This window comes from Ranitomeya variabilis, chromosome 2 (assembly GCF_051348905.1).
Source record: "Ranitomeya variabilis isolate aRanVar5 chromosome 2, aRanVar5.hap1, whole genome shotgun sequence".
Lineage (NCBI taxonomy): Eukaryota > Metazoa > Chordata > Amphibia > Anura > Dendrobatidae > Ranitomeya > Ranitomeya variabilis.
The window spans coordinates 169,739,312-169,759,782 of NC_135233.1; the positions used below are offsets into that span (position 1 = coordinate 169,739,312).

The window sequence follows — 20,471 nt, forward strand, 5'->3', positions numbered from 1 at the left end:
AAACACAGCGCAGGCGCCGGTGTTGAAGCAAAAAAAGCACGGAGGGGGCGGCGCCGAAAGCCCCTGAAGATTTGAGTGACGGCAGAGTAGCGGTTCAAGCTGGGGAGTGAGGACCTGCCTCCCTGGCTAAAGACAGGTATTTTGGATAAGTTTCAAAACGCTTTATTTTGGGAATACTTGAACCAAAAACTAAAAGAGCCACCTTGTTAGAATGCAGCATTACTGCTGCACAAGGTGGCTCTTTTAGTTTATAACAGCTGGAGGGGGTGACAGTGGCCCTTTAAGTGACTCTAATAGAACTAATTGTAAATTGTCACGGAGAGAGGCTGCCTGGTGGAAACCTACATGACAGTGTCATGAAGGAAACAACAGGCCTTTTGATTTGTGTATTACTGTGTAATCAGATAAATATTCCATTATGTGAAACTCAAGAGTTATTTCAATAATTTCCATTTTATCTGTTAGCTTTCAAGGTCAAAAGATAGCAATCAAAGTCAGATGCTCATCTCCAGTTAATTTCAGAGAGAGCAAATGATAATCGTGTAATCACAGCTGCAGCTGTATGTGGTGAGAATGGAATCAGATTTATAAAGAAGAATACTAAGTTACCCAGCCCTGGCTCCATCTCCATTATTCAGGAGCACACCGCTCCTTTGCCTCCCAGCTGGATACAATTTCTTCAAGCAGTGGTACAAGAAAAAGTCTGCGTCTTTCATGACTTCCATGCAGGACATTGCTGCATCACATGCATCAAAGTCCCACTACTTGGGTAGCAAGTGAATGCCTGAACCCCTTCATCCCCAGTTGATTTTCAGCTTTTCGCTTTCGTTTTCTCCTCCCCTTCTTCCAAGCTCCATACCTTTTTTTATTTTTCCAGCCATATAGCCATATGAGGGCTTGCTTTTTGCAGGACAAGTTGTATTTTTTAATGCCACATGGTGTACTGGAAATTGGGAAAAAAAAATCCAAGTGTGGTGAAATAGCAAACAAGTTCAATTCCACAATGGTATTTTGGTTTTTTATTTACCATGTTGAATATATGGTAAAACTGACGTACGGGTATGCAGATAGAAAAGCGGTACAGTTTTTTTTCATTTAAGTGTTGAAGAAAAATTCAGAAATTTGTAAAAACAATAATTTAGCTTATATCCCCATTTTATGAGACGCTTAGCGTTTTTATTTTTTGAGATCTGGGGCTGGGTGATGGCTTATTTTTTGTGTCCTGAGCTGACATTTTTATTGATACAACTTTGGGGTAGATACGATCTTTTGATCACCTTTTATTGGATTTCATCGTTTGTGCTACACATAGCAGGACTTCAGCCCTACTATGCATAGCAAAAATCACAATATCCTATGAACACTGACCATGTGCTCATCTTGTGAGCCTGCCTCGAAGATAGGGACACAGCAGATTACTGCGTATTCCAGAATTATTTTCACCACTAAAAAAAACAGAACAACTTTTGTATCGCCAAAATCTGGAAAATCATTTTGTACAGTCACTTCTACCAGACAGTAAATGCATAAAAACAAAATAATAAAAAAAAAAGCAATAGCGGAATTGTAGCGTAGGTTTGCAATTTCACTGCACTTGGAATTTTTTAAACTCTGTATGGTAAAATGTCAATGACAACTACAATTGTCCCGCAAAAAACAAGACCTCGTATATGTCGACAGAAAAATAAAAAAGGTATGACTCTTGAAACAAGTGCAGGAAAACAAAAAATCACAAAAAAGGAAAACTTCCTATGTCATTAAAGGATTAATCTGTAATTAATGGCGAGAATGGAAAACATGTTTTTGACTTACATATCATTGAGGTCAGAAGCTATAAAATCTATAAAACTTCCTCTAATATTCGTCAAGGAAAAGTGGATTTCCATGGCAAAAGTCACTCCACTTAGCAGGATCCAGGAGCTTCCTAGTTTTCACCCTTTAAACTCAAACAGGGATACGGACTTTGCTGCAAGAACCATTAGGTTGGAAATGTGGAGTAGTTGCTGTCCAGGGGAGTGAGTTTAGGAGAAAAAAAAACATGAGCTGAGTACCAGAGAAGAAGGGACAAAATCGTATCCAAATGCATAGACAGAGAAAGTCTAGTCAGATTCATAAGGAGGTCAATTCAATTGAAAAGGCAAAAAGAAATCAGGTAGTCGAAGGGTCAAACCAGTAAGGGCATTCAGTGATGGTGATGATGACACCAACCAGGTATTACTTGAGGGTGCAGCCTATCTGATGAAAAGATGAGCATGAGAAGAAACAGTTGGAAGACAGCTGGAGACTTGCTTTGATTGCTGAGCTGACTAGTTTGCCTTTCTCAAATAAGCAGATGATGTCGCTTCATGTGCTGACAAGACGCCATGGTTCCTAGTCTATATGAGCTGAGACGTCAACAGCTTATGTTCCTCTTGCAAAGTCTGCAGTTTGGCAAAGAATTATCTCCCACAAATGAGATGCCCACATGTAGGACTCATCACCACCATGACTAGGCACTGTTAAGCAGCATCACATCATCACCACCATGACTAGGCACTGTTAAGCAGCATCACATACTCCATGACTGACTGCAGAGCAAGCAGATTCTAACCTAGAGGATCATATACCTGCACTATACATCACCAGTGCCGAGTCCAACACCCTCCTCCTTTTGACATTACCTCCTCAGTCAGCAACCCTGTCTGTTTTCCAGGTCTGGCCAATCACAGATTCATTATTATCCTCATACGCTGATTTGGCTGGCAGTTTTAGATTGACATAAGATACGCAATCCTTCACAAAAAATTGGGCTGAAATATAATACTTTTATTCATAACATATTGATGACAAAGATGATATTTTGGTACATTTGTTTAATGTTACAGTGTAGACTTATTGTAATATAACCTGATAAAGAGAACAACAGTGAATACTGTTTAGTACAGGGTGAAGTTGGGTTTTCTCTATATTGCTTCCATTCCCATCTCACATTCTCCTAACAGCTCCATCAGCTCCTGTGTCAGACAATGGTCTCTTCCATGCGTAACTTTCATGATTTGAAAGGCCTGAAAAAAATGAAGAATGATAAAAAAGTGTAAAAGAAGAGATATTAATATTAAATAGTTCTAATGTGATATTGCCATTTCAAGACTCAAGGTAGCCTAGTGTCATACAAATACACACTTTCTATAAGTACATTATAGGCACAAAAGTATTTGGACACCACGCTTGACTCCTTAAACAGAGTTTGGCCATACATTAAACTGTTCTCAGATGGGGTAGCAAAAACCTAGTGACAGAGACTCTGATTCTAGAAAGGACTAGTAAACATGCTATTATGTAGTTCCCCATATTCATGAGCTTTGTATAATCTCACCCTCACCACTGATTGGCAGCTTTCGGACTATGCACAGTGCACACAGAAAGGGGCCAATCAGTGGTGTGGGTGGAGTTATACAGAGCTCTGCATTCAGAGAACTGCTAGATCTGATTTTATCAAAACTGCAACAAGCAGCCCAGTAAATTACACATCGCTGGAATCTCTTTACCAACATAGCATGTGAACCTCAGATGGGAAAGCAAATTTCCTTTACGATCCGGGCGATTTTCATTTTCATGTTTTTGGTTTCTCTTTTCCTTCCAATAGACATAATGTTTTTTTTATGTTTGACCCACATTTTTTTTAAATATCTTCGAACATTTTTTTCTCGTTTTTTAATTTGTCCCCTGCGATCTCTTCATCGTCTATGTAATAGAATTGCAATGTATTGTAAAAAAGATAACCTGCTATAAAGTCCAATCTCAAGTAGGTATTCATAGGAGATCTTATATGGCAGTCATAGGGCCCTTCAGAAGGCCACCGCCTGCCATACTAAGCAATGGGCACCCCATAATTACTGCCAAATACCATGAGAAGTGGCATAGCAGCTCTCACCTTGAATACTTTGATAAAAATTTTATTCAGGCATTCAATTGAGTGCTATTACCACAGGTGTATAAAATCCAGCCCCTAAATATTCTGCCTTCACAGACATTTGTGAGAGAATGGGTCACAGAAAGAGCTCACTGAAATTGAGTGAGGTCAATGTGAGCCACCACTGTAACAAATCATGTAATTAATTCCCTCTTTCTTAAATATTACATGGACTATGAGTGGTATTACTGACAGTGGAAATGTTGAGGAACAACAAAAACACAAGATCAAAGTTGGCAGAGCACTGCAGAGTTCGAAACCTTCTCTGGCATAAATATCAGCACCCAAAGAAATGAGTGTTGGGAGCTTTATGACATTGTCCTCCATCACAAAGCAGATGAATGCAAGCTTTACACTACCAAGCATGATGCCAAGCATCAAACGGAGTGGTTTTACCTCTTCCAGCCATGGGCAAGTTTCATTTTTGCGGCTTTATTTTTCCCTTTCTTTTTCCTTTTTTCTATCGATATAACAATATTAGAGCTTAATTTTTTTTTAGAGCGCTTACCGAATAGCTGTATCGGGAACCCGCATACCTGGAGGGCTCCCGATAATCAGGTGTCCAGTGCCGCAGCTGCATGTGTGGCGGCTGTGTGACAGTCACAACACACAGGCTCCCCAGCGCTATAGCTTGCCGAATAAGTAGGGACTCAAACAGATTTGCTCATCTCTATTTACTACCCCTACGTTTATTATGCCAATACGGTGTTTATGTACAGTGACATTACTGACTTTATTATCTCTCTGCTGTGGGTGAAGTTTACTAATGTACGTGGGCTAGCAAAGAAGTCATAAGCATTAATATTCTATGGAGAACAGATGGTGACATTTATACTGCATTGGGGAGGACACAAAGAGTACTACTGTAATTTGCCCCTTATATGTGGTACTATTTGTATTGTTCTAGTTTGTTTAGTAACAGGATAGTGATAATATTTGTTATTTGGTAACTAAATGTTAGGGCCTGGCAGAATGCACCAAGAAATATTAAAGAGGATATAAGGCGCGTTCGCAGCCCAGGGTCCACCGTGAAGAGATGACACCTGCTGCTTAGTAATGACAGACAGTATATGGTGGTATAACAAACACACGCGGGTTAACTTCACCCGATATGTAGGGGGCGAACCCTGTTGCGTCACAGGACCGCAATACCGCAGAGTGAACGCTAGTGTTTTGGTCACAGGACTCTGCCCCAAGGACACGGTGTTATAGTTCCTCTAGACCCACTAGTGTTCAGCGCCGCAACTGCGGTGCCAGGGAAAACTAACAAAAGATTTACCGCACTATGTGCGTACAGAGCCGCTCTGGCAGACGCCACTAACCACCCTAAGCTTGGGCCAGGCAAGCGCACTATTTGCACACGGCGCCGCTCTGACAGATGCTGCTATAGATGCAGTACTGTCGTGCCTTGTGCTGGATGGCACAATCTGGTGCTAGTTAGCTCCAGTCACCCACACTCAGTCAGCAACGCTAGGGAAGGGGATCATTTAGGAGCTTTCATCAGATTGCATACACACATCCACACTTCTAGATTTATACTAGCGCATGGCCGAGCAGCCATGCAAACCTTTTATAGCTGCGTCCTTCCGGCACCTTCTCCGTGGTCCCATCAAGACCGCTTCAGGACCTGAGCATGTGACCCCCGACCTCCAATGAGAGGTCATCCCACGGGCATGCTCAGTTGACAAAAAGCAAGACTTAGTCCCTGGAGAGTCGCTGATTAATGTTGGTTACAATAGCTGGACCTGGGACGGCAGCAGTAACCAGACGCTCAGCATCAGTTTGAGCAAGATGCTGGGACAGACGTCTCTGCTGATCAGGCTCCTCTGCGGCTGGGGAAGAATGGGAGACCGCAGAGGACATGGTTAGAGATTCCCCCTGTGCAGCGGCGGGAACTCGACACCTAACATTATATGACTATTATTTAGAAGTATTTCCTAGAAAATCGACTTGTTGCTACATTTACTGAGATATTTATGTATCATACCGTATACACTCGAGTACAAGCCGAGATTTTCAGCCCAAAAAGATGGCTGAAAGTGCCCTCTCGGCTTATACTCGAGTCATGGTCGGCAAGGGGGTCGGCGGGTGAGGGGGAGCAACGATGGTCACATACTCACCTGCTCCCAACGCTCCTGACGCAGTCCCTGCATGTCCCATGGTCTCCGGCACCGGCAGCTTCTTCCCCTGTTCAGCGATCACGTGGTACCGCTCATTAAAGTAATGAATATGGACTCCACTCCCATAGGGGTGGAGCCACATATTCATTACTGTAATGAGCAATACCAGTGACCGCTGAACAGAGGAAGAGCTGCCGGGGACCGTGCTGGGAGCAGGTGAGTATTTCATATTCACCTGTCTGCATTCCACCGATGCTCCGTCTTCCACGTCCTCTTGCTGTGACTGTTCAGGTCAGAGGGCGCGATGACGTATCAGTGTGCGCGACGCCCTCTGCCTGAACAGTCACTGCGGAGAGACGGGATGCTGAGGAGCAGCGGGCAGCTACGAGAGGTGAGTATATCATTTTTATTTTATTGCAGCAGCAGCATTATATGTGGCACATTGTTATATGGAGCATCTATGGGGCCATAATGAACTGCATGGAGCAGTATATGTGGCATGTGGCACATTGTTATATGGAGCATCTATGAGGCCATAATGAACTGCATGGAGCATTACATGTGGCACATTGTTATATGGAGCATCTATGGGGCCATAATGAACTGTATGGAGCATTACATGTGGCACATTGTTATATGGAGCATTCTATGGGACCATAAGGAACTGTATGGAGCATTATATGTGGCACATTGTAATATGGAGCATCTTATGGGGCCATAGTGAACTGCATGGAGCATTATATGTGGCATTGTTATATGGAGCATCTATGGGGCCATAATGAACTATATGGAGCATTATATGCGGCACATTGTTATATGGAGCATCTATGGGGCCATAATGAACTGTATGGAGCATTATATGTGGCACATTGCTATATGGAGCATCTATGGGGCCACAATGAACTGCATGGAGCATTACATGTGGCACATTGTTATATGGAGCATCTATGGGGCCATAATGAACTGCATGGAGCATTACATGTGGCACATTGTTATATGGAGCATCTATGGGGCCATAATGAACTGCATGGAGCATTACATGTGGCACTTTGTTATATGGAACATCTATGGGGCCATAATGAACTGTATGGAGCATTATATGTGGCACATTTTTATATGGAGCATCTTATGGGGCCATAATGAACTGTATGGAGCATTATATGTGGCACATTTTTATATGGAGCATCTTAAGGGGCCATTATCAGCATTTGTGCAGCATTATATGGGCCAAATATCCATATGGAGCATCTTATGGGGCCATAATCTGCATTTGTGCAGCATTATATGGGGCATATTTTAATATGGAGCATCTTATGGGGCCCATCATAAATTTTATGGAGCATTATATGGGGTGTATTTTGTATGGAGCATCTTATGGGGCCCATCATGAACTGTATGGAGTAGGGTTGAGCGAAACAGATCGGTCAATTTCATAAGTCGACGACTTTCGGCAAAGTCGGGTTTCGTGAAACCCGAGCCGATCCCAGTCGCGTTTCATATGACGCTTTAAACCCTCTGTGACCTTAGACGTACTATCCCGTCGAGGTGACCTGGGCCTATCTGACCCTCGACGGGATAGTACGTCATAGCCGATCGGCCGCGCTCACGGGGGGAGCGCGGCCGATCGCGGCCGGGTGTCAGCTGACTATCGCAGCTGACATCCGGCACTATGTGCCAGGAGCGGTCACGGACCGCCCCCGGCACATTAACCCCCGGCACACCGCGATCAAACATGATCGCGGTGTACCGGCGGTATAGGGAAGCATCACGCAGGGAGAGGGCTCCCTGCGGGCTTCCCTGAGACCCCCGGAGCAACGCGATGTGATCGCGTTGCTCTGAGGGTCTCCTACCTCCCTCCTCGCCGCAGGTCCCGGATCCAAGATGGCCGCGGCATCCGGGTCCTGCAGGGAGGGAGGTGGCTTACCGAGTGCCTGCTCAGAGCAGACACTTGGTAAGCCTGCAGCCCTGCACAGCAGATCGCAGATCTGGCAGAGTGCTGTGCACACTGCCAGATCAATGATCTGTGATGTCCCCCCCTGGGACAAAGTAAAAAAGTAAAAAAAAAATTCCCCACATGTGTGTAAAAAAAAAAATAAAAAAAATATCCTAAATAAAGAAAAAAAAAAAAAAATTATTCCCATAAATACATTTCTTTAGCTAAATAAAATAAAAAAAACAATAAAAGTACACATGTTTAGTATCGCCGCGTCCGTAACGACCCCACCTATAAAACTGCCCCACTAGTTAACCCCTTCAGTAAACACCGTAAGAAGAAAAAAAAAAAACGAGGCAAAAAACAACGCTTTATTACCATACCGCCGAACAAAAAGTGGAATAACACGCGATCAAAAAGACTGATATAAATAACCATGGTACCGCTGAAAACGTCATCTTGTCCCGCAAAAAAACGAGCCGCCATACAGCATCATCAGCAAAAAATTAAAAAAGTTATAGTCCTGAGAATAAAGCGATACCAAAATAATTATTTTTTCTATAAAATAGTTTTTATCGTATAAAAGCGCCAAAACATAAAAAAATGATATAAATGAGATATCGCTGTAATCGTACTGACCCGACGAATAAAACTGCTTTATCAATTTTACCAAACGCGGAATGGTATAAACGCCTCCCCCAAAAGAAATTCATGAATAGCTGGTTCTTGATCACTCTGCCTCACAAAAATCGGAATAAAAAGCGATCAAAAAATGTCACGTGTCCGAAAATGTTACCAATAAAAACGTCAACGCGTCCCGCAAAAAACAAGATCTCACATAACTCTGTGGACTCAAATATGGAAAAATTACAGCTCTCAAAATGTGGTAACGCAAAAAATATTTTTTGCAATGAAAAGCGTCTTTCAGTGTGTGACGGCTGCCAATCATAAAAACCCGCTATAAAAGTAAATCAAACCCCCCTTCATCACCCCCTTAGTTAGGGAAAAATAAAAAAATTAAAAAATGTATTTATTTCCATTTTCCCATTAGGGTTAGGGTTAGGGCAAGGGTTAGGGCTAGGGTTAGGGCTAGGGTTGGGGCTAGGGTTAGGGCTAGAGTTAGGACTAGAGTTAGGGCTAGGGTTAGGGTTAGGGCAAGGGTTAGGGCTAGGGTTGGGGCTAGGGTTGGGGCTAGAGTTAGGACTAGAGTTAGGGCTAGGGTTAGGGTTAGGGCAAGGGTTAGGACTAGGGTTAGGGCTAGGGTTGGGGCTAGGGTTAGGGCTAGGGTTAGGGCTAGGGTTGGGGATAGAGTTAGGGCTAGGGTTAGGGCTAGGGTTAGGGCTAGTGTTACGGCTAGTGTTAGGGCTAGTGATAGGGCTAGGGTTATTGCTAGGGTTAGGGCTAGGGTTAGGGTTGGAGCTACAGTTAGGGTTGGGGCTAAAGATAGGGTTAGGGTTTGGATTACATTTACGGTTGGGAATAGGGTTGGGTGTGTCTGGGTTAGAGGAGTGGTTAGGGTTACCGTTGGGATTAGGGTTAGGGATGTGTTTGGATTAGGGTTTCAGTTATAATTGGGGGGTTTCCACTGTTTAGGCACATCAGGGGCTCTCCAAACGGGACATGGCATCCGATCTGAATTCCAGCCAATTCTGCGTTGAAAAAGGAAAACAGTGCTCCTTCCCTTCAGAGCTCTCCCGTGTGCCCAAACAGGGGTTTACCCCAACATATTGGGTATCAGCGTACTCAGGACAAATTGGACATCATCTTTTGGGGTCCAATTTCTCCTGCTACCCTTGGGAAAATACAAAACTGGGGGCCAAAAAATAAGTTTTGTGGGAAAAAAAAGATTTTTTATTTTCACGGCTCTGCGTTGTAAACTGTAGTGAAACACTTGGGGGTTCAAAGTTCTCACAACACATCTAGATAAGTTCCTTGGGGGGTCTAGTTTCCAATATGGGGTCACTTGTGGGGGGTTTGTACTGTTTGGGTACATCAGGGGCTCTGCAAATTCAACGTGACGCCTGCAGACCAATCCATTTTAGTCTGCATTCCAAATGACGCTCCTTCCCTTCCGAGCTCTGTCATGCACCCAAACAGTGGTTCCCCCCCACATATGGGGTATCAGCGTACTCAGGACAAATTGGACAACAAAGTTTGGGGTCCAATTTATCCTGATACCCTTGTGAAAATACAAAACTGGGGGCTAAAAATCATTTTTGTGAAAAAAAAAAAGGAATTTTTATTTTCACGGCTCTGCGTTATAAACTGTAGTGAAACACTTGGGGGTTCAAAGCTATCAAAACACATCTAGATAAGTTCCTTAAGGGGTCTACTTTCCAAAATGGTGTCACTTGTGGGGGGTTTCAATGTTTAGGCACATCAGGGGCTCTCCAAACGCAACATGGCGTCCCATCTCAATTCCAGTCAATTTTGCATTGAAAAGTCAAATGGCGCTCCTTCCCTTCCGAGCTCTGCCCTGCGCCCAAACAATGGTTTACACCCACATATGGGGTATCAGCGTACTCAGGACAAATTGCACAACAATTTTTGGGGTCCAATTTCTTCTCTTACCCTTGGGAAAATAAAAAATTGGGGGCGAAAAGATCATTTTTGTGAAAAAATATGATTTTTTATTTTTACAGCTCTGCATTATAAACTTCTGTGAAGCACTTGTTGGGTCAAAGTGCTCACCACACATCTAGATAAGATCCTTAGGGGGTCTACTTTCCAAAATGGTGTCACTTGTGGGGGGTTTCAATGTTTAGGCACATCAGGGGCTCTCCAAATGCAACATGGCGTCCCATCTCAATTCCAGTCAATTTTGCATTGAAAAGTCAAATGGCGCTCCTTTCCTTCCGAGCTCTGCCCTGCGCCCAAACAATGGTTTACACCCACATATGGGGTATCAGCGTACTCAGGATGAATTGTACAACAAATTTTGGGGTCTATTTTCTCCTGTTACCCTTGGTAAAATAAAACAAATTGGAGCTGAAACAAATTTTGTGTGAAAAAAAGTTAAATGTCTATTTTTATTTAAACATTCCAAAAATTCCTGTGAAACACCTGAAGGGTTAATAAACTTCTTGAAAGTGGTTTTGAGTACCTTGAGGGGTGCAGTTTTTAGAATGGTGTCACACTTGGGTATTTTCTATCATATAGACCCGTCAAAATGACTTCAAATGAGATGTGGTCCCTAAAAAAAATGGTGTTGTAAAAATGAGAAATTGCTGGTCAACTTTTAACCCTTATAACTCCGTCACAAAAAAAAATTTTGGTTCCAAAATTGTGCTGATGTAAAGTAGACATGTGGGAAATGTTATTTATTAAGTATTTTGTGTGACATATGTCTGTGATTTAAGGGCATAAAAATTCAAAGTTGGAAAATTGCGAAATTTTCAAAACTTTCGCCAAATATTCGTTTTTTTCACAAATAAACGCAAGTTATATCGAAGAAATTTTACCACTATCATGAAGTACAATATGTCACGAGAAAACAATGTCAGAATCGCCAAGATCCGTTGAAGCGTTCCAGAGTTATAACCTCATAAAGGGACAGTGGTCAGAATTGTAAAAATTGGCCCGGTCATTAACGTGCAAACCACCCTTGGGGGTGAAGGGGTTAACCGCCATTTTTCAGCCAATGAAGGAGTGTGGGCAGCGTGATGACATAGGTGTCGTCTTGCTTTCTGCGGCGTCACAGGGGGTGGGGGGTATAACCGCCATCTTACCATTTTGGATGTAGCGATTTACACTGTCCGAGGTGAGAGAGAGAGAGAGAGAGAGAGAGAGAGAGATATATCCCCATTGACTTGCATTGGGTTTCGTGTTTCAGTCGGATCCCTGACTTTTCGCAATAATCGGCTGATTTCACAAGATCCGACTTTTGAGAAAGTCGGGTTTCACAAAACCCGACTCGATCCTAAAAAAGTAAAAGTCGCTCAACTCTAGTATGGAGCATTATATGGGGCTCCTGATTCAATATGGATATTCAAAAACACTTAACCTACTGATGTCTCAATTAATTTTACTTTTATTGGTATCTATTTTTAATTTTGACATTTACTGGTAGCTGCTGCATTTTCCACCCTAGGCTTATACTCGAGTCAATAAGTTTTCCCAGTTTTTTGTTGCAAAATTAGGGGGGTCGGCTTATACTCGGGTCGGCTTATACTCAAGTATATACGGTATTTGTATATTTTTTTTTACAGTGGGCGAACATAGATGCTTGCATTGCCACTTGAGGCCATAAGACTATAGTTATGTTACTGACTGCATTGTGCCAACTATAAAGTTCAGTGCAGGAGGCATAAGGCTATGAGGATGTTATCAGAAATCTTAACCCCTTAGTGACGGAGCCAATTTTGACCTTCATGACTAGGCCATTTTTTTTTAATCTGTGTCACTTTATGAGGGAATAACTCTGGGACGGATCAACGGATCCCAGTTACTCTGAGAATGTTATTTCAAGACATATTATACTTCATGTTAGTGGTAAATTTAGGTTGATATGATTTGCAGATATTTATGAAAATATAGAAACTTTGACAAAAAATTCGAAAATTTCACAATTTTCAAACTTTAAATTTTTATGCCCTTAAATCAAATAGTTAGACCACACAAAATAGTTAATAAATAGCATTTCTCACATGTCTACTTTACATTTGCATCATTTTTTAAACTTATTTTGTAAGGAAGTTAGGTTTAAAACTGACCAGTGGTTTCTCATTTTTTTAACAAAATTTACAAAACCGTTTTTTTAGAGACTATATCACATTTAGGGGGGTCTATGTAACAGAAAATACCCAAAAGCGACCCCATTTTAAAAATGTATTACTAAATTCCCAAAGGGTTAATGAACCCTAATTATTGGATGTATCAAAACATGATAATTGTCCACCAGATAGGCATTGTGTCTCTGTTATTGCTTGGGTGTGTTTAATCTCGTATTTACTCATGATTTAGGTGTAGGGGTTTAAAACCACTCTTTTAGTGTCTGACCGGCTCTCACCTTGTGAGTTTTCTGTTTCCAAGACATCAGTGGATCTTGAACTATTATTAAAATTCCACAGCATTATAGCTTTAGTCCGCAGCGGAAGATAGTAATGGCGAAACTTGTTGGGGTGGCTATATGAATGTTTTAGTGAGCAACAAGGAGTCTGTGTGCATCATAGTGAACAATCTGCCTGATAAATTAGCCTAGGAACTGCAACATAGGGAAGATAGTATAGCAAAATAATCAGATTGTTCTGTGAAACATATAAATCCTAGAGATTGAAATTCAGAAATAGATTTAGATTGTCTAATGAACCATATGGGTTTTAAAGATCGAATATTTCAGAAAAGTCATGTTTTAATAGATCCCTTAATTATGATTCATTTACCCTTTGGGTAATTTGGTAATATGTATGTACTCATCGCTAAGGACTTACCGTATAAAAAATTGGTCCGATTTTGACGCCAGCTGATTTTCCCATGCTCAAGAGTTCATCTGAGTTCATGCTCTGAAGGAGAGCAGCTTCAGTGACGTCACCGCTAGTCACTGAAGCTTCGCTCCCAGCATTTTATTCATTCCCCAGTAGTTTACAGCCGGGGGTGGTCGCATTAGCACCGCTCCAGGTTGTAAACTGTATATACCCCAGACATGGAGTACGCCATGGGACTGACTGTACACCGGACAGGTATGGGTATAATGTTGTTTTTTTATTTTTTTATTTATTACAGGAGATCGAGGGCATCGTTTGGAGTGGCAGAATAATAAAGATGGCAAAACTGTGTTGTCTTTCATTTCATTAGGGTACCGTCTCACATTGGCACTTTGATCGCTACGACGGCACGATCCGTGACGTTCCAGCGATATCCATACGATATCACTGTGTCTGACACGCAGCGGCGATCAGGGACCCCGCTGAGAATCGTACGTCGTAGCAGATCGTTTGAAACTTTATTTCGGCGCTGGATCACCCGCTAACATCGCTGCATCGGCGTGTGTGACGCCGATGCAGCGATGTCTTCACTGGTAACCAGGGTAAATATCGGGTTACTAAGCGCAGGGCCGCGCTTAGTAACCCGATGTTTACCCTGGTTACCATTGTAAATGTAAAAAAAAAAAAACACTACATACTTACATTCCGGTGCCTGTCACGTCCCCGGGCATCCGCTTCCCTGCACTCCTCCTGCATCCTGTGTCAGCGCCGGCTGGCCGTACATCAGAGCACAGCGGTGATGTCACCGCTCTGCTTTACGGCCGCGCTTACACAGGATGCAGGAGGAGTGCAGGGAAGCGGACGCCCGGGGACCTGACAGGCACCGGAATGTGAGTATGTGGTTTTTTTTTTTACATTTACAATGGTAACCAGGGTAAACATCGGGTTACTAAGCGCGGCCCTGCGCTTAGTAACCCGATGTTTACCCTGGTTACCCGGGGACTTCGGCATCGTTGGTCGCTGGAGAGCTGTCTGTGTGACAGCTCCCCAGCGACCACACAAGGACTTTCCAACGATCACGGCCAGGTCGTATCGCTGGTCGTGATCGTTGGAAAGTTGCTGAGTGTGACGGTACCCTTACTCTCTAACGTTCGCTTGTAACCAGGGTAAACATCGGGTTACTAAGCGCAGGGCCGCGCTTAGTAACCCGATGTTTACCCTAGTTACCATCGTAAATGTAAAAAAAACCAAACAGTACATACTTACATTCCGGTGTCCATCAGGTCCCTGGCCGTCTGCTTCCCTGCACTGACTGTGAGCGCCGGCCGTAAAGTGAAAGCAGAGCACAGCGGTGACGTCACCGCTCTGCTTTGGCCGGCGCTTACACAGGATGCAGGAGGAGTGCAGGGAAGCGGACACAGGCACCGGAATGTGAGTATGTGTTTTTTAATTTTACGTTTACGCTGGTAACCAGGGTAAACATCGGGTTACTAAGCGCGGCCCTGCGCTTAGTAACCCGATGTTTACCCTGGTTATCCGGGGACTTCGGCATCGTTGGTCGCTGGAGAGCTGTCTGTGTGACAGCTCTCCAGCGACCACACAACGACTTACCAACGATCACGGCCAGGTCGTATCGCTGGTCGTGATCGTTGGTAAATCGTTTTGTGTAACGGTACCCTTAAAATACTTTATTCTGCCTGTGTGTGTGTTTATTTAACCCTTTACAAACTTTAGGATTAGTAATGTCTTATTGACACCTCTCCATTACTAATGGGCTTAATGTCACCTTACAATACAAAGGTGACATTAACCCCTTATTACCCCATATGCCACCACTACAGGGCAGTGGGAAGAGAGAGGCTAAGTGCCAGAATTGGCGCATCTTACAGATACGCCTTTTCTTGGGTGGCTGGGGGCAGATGTTATTAGCCAGGGGGGCAATAACCGTGGTCTCTAGGCTATTAATATCTGTCCTCAGTCACTGGCTTTCCCTCTCTGGCACAGAAAATTGAGAGGGAGCCCATACCAGTTCTTTCCGTGAATACATTTTTTTATTAAATACATACAGGTCCCAGATTTTACACACACATAATACTAACAGTATTAGTCACTGACATATATAAATCTAACTGTTCTGCAATGTGCAATGGTTTACTGTATGTAAACCATGTCTCCTATCCTGTCGGCTTCTGCAAGTATTTCACAGAATGAATTACCGGCTTTTCTGCTATCTCTCTATGAAATATAAAGATATATACATATGTGTGTGCGTCACTGACATACCAAAAGATTGGACACATCTTCTCATTTAAAGATTTTTCTGTATTTTCATGACTATGAAAATTGTACATTCACACTGAAGGCATCAAAACTATGAACTAACACATGTAGAATTATATACTTAACAAAAAAGTGTGAAACAACTGAAAAAATGTCTTATATTCTAGGTTCTTCAAAGTAGCCACCTTTTGCTTTGATGACTGCTTTGCACACCCTTGGCATTATCTTGATGAGCTTCAAGAGGTAGTCACCGGAAATGTTTTTCACTTCACAGGTGTGCCCTGTCAGGTTTAATAAGTGGGATTTCTTGCCTAATAAATGGGGTTGGGACCATCAGTTGTGTTGAGCAGAAGTCTGGTGGATACACAGCTGATAGTCCTACTCAATAGACTGTTAGAATTTGTATTACGGCAAGAAAAAAGCAGTTATGTCAAGAAAAACTAGTGGCCATCATTACTTTAAGAAATGAAGGTCAGTCAGTCCAAAAAATTGGGAAAACTTTGAAAGTGTCCCCAAGTGCAGTTGCAAAAACCATCAAGCACTACAAAGAAACTGGCTCACATGAGGACCGCCCCAGGAAAGGAAAGGAAGAGTCACCTCTGCTTCTGAGGATAAGTTTATCCGAGTCATCAGCCTCAGAAATCGCAGGTTAACAGCAGCCCAGATTAGAGACCAGGTCAATGCCACACAGAGTTCTAGCACCAGACACATCTCTACAACAACTGTTAAGAGGAGACTTTGTGCAGCAGGCCTTCATGGTAAAATAGCTGCTAGGAAACCACTGCTAAGGACAGGCAACAAGCAGAAGAGACTTCTTTGGGCTAAAGAACACAAGGAATGGACATTAGACCAGTGGAAATCTGTGCTTTGGTCTGATGAGTCCAAATTTGAGATCCTTGGTTCCAACCGCCGTGTCTTTGTGCGACCCAGAAAAGGTGAACGGATGGACTCTACATGCCTGGTTCCCACCGTGAAGCATGGAGGAGGAGGTGTGATGGTGTGGGGGTGCTTTGCTGGTGACACTGTTGGGGATTTATTCAAAATTGAAGGCATACTGAACCAGCATGGCTACCGCAGCATCTTGCAGCGGCATGCTATTCCATCCGGTTTGCGTTTAGTTGGACCATCATATATTTTTCAACAGGACAAGGACCCCAAACACACCTCCAGGCTGTGTAAGGGCTATTTGACCAAGAAGGAGAGTGATGGGGTGCTACGCCAGATGACCTGGCCTCCATAGTCACCAGACCTGAACCCAATCGAGATGGTTTGGGGTGAGCTGGACCGCAGAGTGAAGGCAAAAGGGCCAACAAGTGCTAAGCATCTCTGGGAACTTCTTCAAGATTGTTGGAAGACCATTTCTGGTGACTACCTCTTGAAGCTCATCAAGAGAATGCCAAGAGTGTGCAAAGCAGTCATCAAAGCAAAAGGTGGCTACTTTGAAGAACCTAGAATATAAGACATATTTTCAGTTGCTTCACACTTTTTTGTTAAGTACATAATTCCACATGTGTTAATTCATAGTTTTGATGCCTTCAGCGTGAATTTACAATTTTCATAGTCATGAAAATACAGAAAAATCAAAATCTTTAAATGAGAAGTTGTGTCCAAATTTTTCATCTGTACTGTATATATATATATATATATATATATATATATATATATATATATATATATATATATATGCACTGTTCAAAAAATAAAGGGAACACTTAAACAACAGAATATAACTCCAAGTAAATCAAACTTCTGTGAAATCAGACTGTCAACTTAGGAAGCAACACTGATTGACAATCACTTTCACATGCTGTTGTGCAAATGGAATAGGCAACAAATGGAAATTATTACCAATTATCAAGACACACTCAATAAAGGAGTGGTTCTGCAGGTGGGGACCACAGACCACATCTCAGTACCAATGCTTTCTGGCTGATGTTTTGTCACTTTTGAATGTTAGTTGTGCTTTCACACTCATGGTAGCATGAGATGGAGTCTACAACCCACACAAGTGGCTCAGGTAGTGCAGCTCATCCAGGATGGCACATGAATGCGAGCTGTGGCAAGGTTTGCTGTGTCTGTCAGCGTAGAGTCCAGAGGCTGAAGGCGCTACCAGGAGACAGGCCAGTACACCAGGAGGTGTGGAGGGGGCCGTAGAAGGGCAACAACCCAGCAGCAGGACCGCTACCTCAGCCTTTGTGCAAGGAGGAACAGGAGGAGCATTGCCAGAGCCCTCCTACAAAATGACCTCCAGCAGGCCACAAATGTGCATGTGTCTGCACAAATGGTTAGAAACTGACTTCATGAGGATGGTCTGAGTGCCTGACGACCACAGATGGCATTTGCCACAGAACACCAGGATTGCTAATTTGCCACTCGTGCCCTGCGCTCTTCACAGATGAAAGCAGGTTCACACTGAGAACATGTGACAGACGAGACAGAATCTGGAGATGCCGTGGAGAGTGATCTGCTGCCTGCAACATCCTTCAGCATGACCGGTTGGGCAGTGGGTCAGTAATGGTGTGGGGTGGCATTTCTTTGGAAGGCCACACAGCCCTCCATATGCTCACCAGAGGTAGCCTGACTGCCATTAGGTACCGAGATGAGATCATCAGACCCCTTGTGAGACCATATGCTGGCACGGTTGGCCCTGGGTTCCGACTAATGCAGGACAATGCCAGACGTCATGTGGCTGGAGTGTGTCAGCAGTTCCTGTAAGATGAAGACATTGAAGCTATGGACTGGCCCGCCCAGACCTGGATCCGATTGAACACATCAGAGACATCATGTCTCGCACCATCCACCAACGTCACGTTGCACCACAGACAGTCCAGGAGTTGGTGGATGCTTTAGTCCAGGTCTGGGAGGAGATCCCTCAGGAGACCATCCCCTGCCTCATCAGGATCATGCCCAGGCATTGTAGGGAGGTCATACAGGCACATGGAGGCAACACACACACAACTGAATATCATTTCCTTGTCTTGAGGCATTTCCACTGAAGTTGAATCAGCCTGTAATTTGATTTTCCACTTTGATTTTAAGTATCATTCCAAATCCAGACCTCCATGGGATATTCATTTTGATTTACATTGATCATTTTTATGTTTTATTGTTCTCAACACATTCCACTATGTAATGAATAAAGATTTGCAACTGAAATATTTAATTCAGTAATATCTAGGATGTGGTATTTTAGTGTTCCCTCTTTTTTTTGAGCAGTGTATATATGTATATATATATATATATATATATATATATATATATATATATATATATACACACACACACACTACCGTTCAAAAGTTTAGAGTCACTTAGAAATTTACTTATTTTTGAAAGAAAAGCAGTTTTTTTCCAACGAAGCTAACATTAAATGATTAAGAAATACACTCTATACATTGTTAATGTGATAAATGACTATTCTAGCTGCAAACGTCTGGTTTGTAATGCAATATCTTCATAGGTGTATAGAGGCCCATTTCCAACAACCATCACTCTAGTGTTCTTATGGTACTTTGTGCTTGCTAACTGTGTAAGAAGGCTAATGGATGGTTAGAATACCCTTGAAAACCCTTGTGCAAGTATTTTAGCACAGCTGAAAACAGTTTGGCTGATTAGACAACCTATAAACCTGACCTTCATTTGAGCTCGTTGAGAATCTGGAGCATTACATTTGTTGGTTCCATTAAACTCTCAAAATGGCCAGAAAAAAATAACTTTCATATGAAACTGGACAATCTATTCTTGTTCTTAGAAATGAAGGCTATTCCATGCATGAAATTGCCAAGAAACTGAAAATTTCCTACAATGGTGTATACTCCTTTCAGAGGGGAGCACAAACGGGCTCTAACCAGAGTAGAAAGTTAAGTGGGAGGCCCCGCTGCACCACTGAGCAACAACATAAGTACATTAGAGTCTGTAGTTTTAGAAATCGACGCCTCACAGGTCCTCAACTGGCAGCTTCATTAAATAGTACACGCAAAATGCCAGTGTCAACTTCTACAGTGAAGAGGCGACTCCGGGATGCTGGCCTTCAGGGCAGAGTGACAAAGAAAAAGCCAAATATGCGACTGGCTAATAAAAGGAAAAGATTAATATGGGCAAAAGAACACAGACATTGGACAGAGGAAGATTGGAAAAAATTGTTATGGAAAGACGAATCCAAGTTTCAGGTGTTTGGATCACATAGAAGAACATTTGTGAGATGCAGAACAACTGAAAAGATGCTGGAAGAGTGCCTGACGCCATCTGTCAAGCATGGTGGAGGTAATGTGATGGTCTGGGGTTGCTTTGGTGTTGGTAACCTGGGAGATTTGTACAAGGTAAAAGGGATATTGAATAAGGAAGGCTATCACTCCATTTTGCAACGCCATGCCATGCGCTGTGGACAGCGCTTGATTGGAGCCAATTTCATCCTACAAAAAGACGATGACCCAAAGCACACCTCCAAATTATGCAAGAACTATTTAGGGAAGAAGCAGGCAGCTGGCATTCTAGTGGCCAGTGCAGTCACCAGAACTCAACCCCATTGAGCTGTTGTGGGAGCAGCTTGACCGTATGGTACGCAAAAAGTGCCCATCAAGCCAAACCAATTTATGGGAGGGCTTCTGGAAGCATGGGGTGAAATTTCTCCAGATTACCTCAGCAAATTAACTGCTAGAATGTCAAAGGTCTGCAATGTTGTAATTGCTGTAAAGGGAGCATTATTTGACGAAAGCTAAGTTTGAAAGAGAAAATTATTATTTCAAATAAAAATCTTTTTTTCG

The 20,471-nt window shown here is 42.9% G+C and overlaps 1 protein-coding gene across 2 annotated transcripts in view; it reads right to left on the reverse strand.

Moving 5' to 3' along the window:
• Positions 1 to 2,786: 2,786 nt before the first annotated feature.
• Positions 2,787 to 20,471, reverse strand: part of SMYD3 (SET and MYND domain containing 3) — a 1,191,717-nt gene continuing 1,174,032 nt past the window's right edge. For both annotated transcript variants that reach the window (XM_077283161.1, XM_077283160.1), the window contains one exon: positions 2,787 to 3,044. In XM_077283161.1, the coding sequence (XP_077139276.1) occupies positions 2,943 to 3,044 (102 nt within the window). In that variant the 3' untranslated portion in view covers positions 2,787 to 2,942. The remainder of the gene's footprint in view (positions 3,045 to 20,471) is intronic.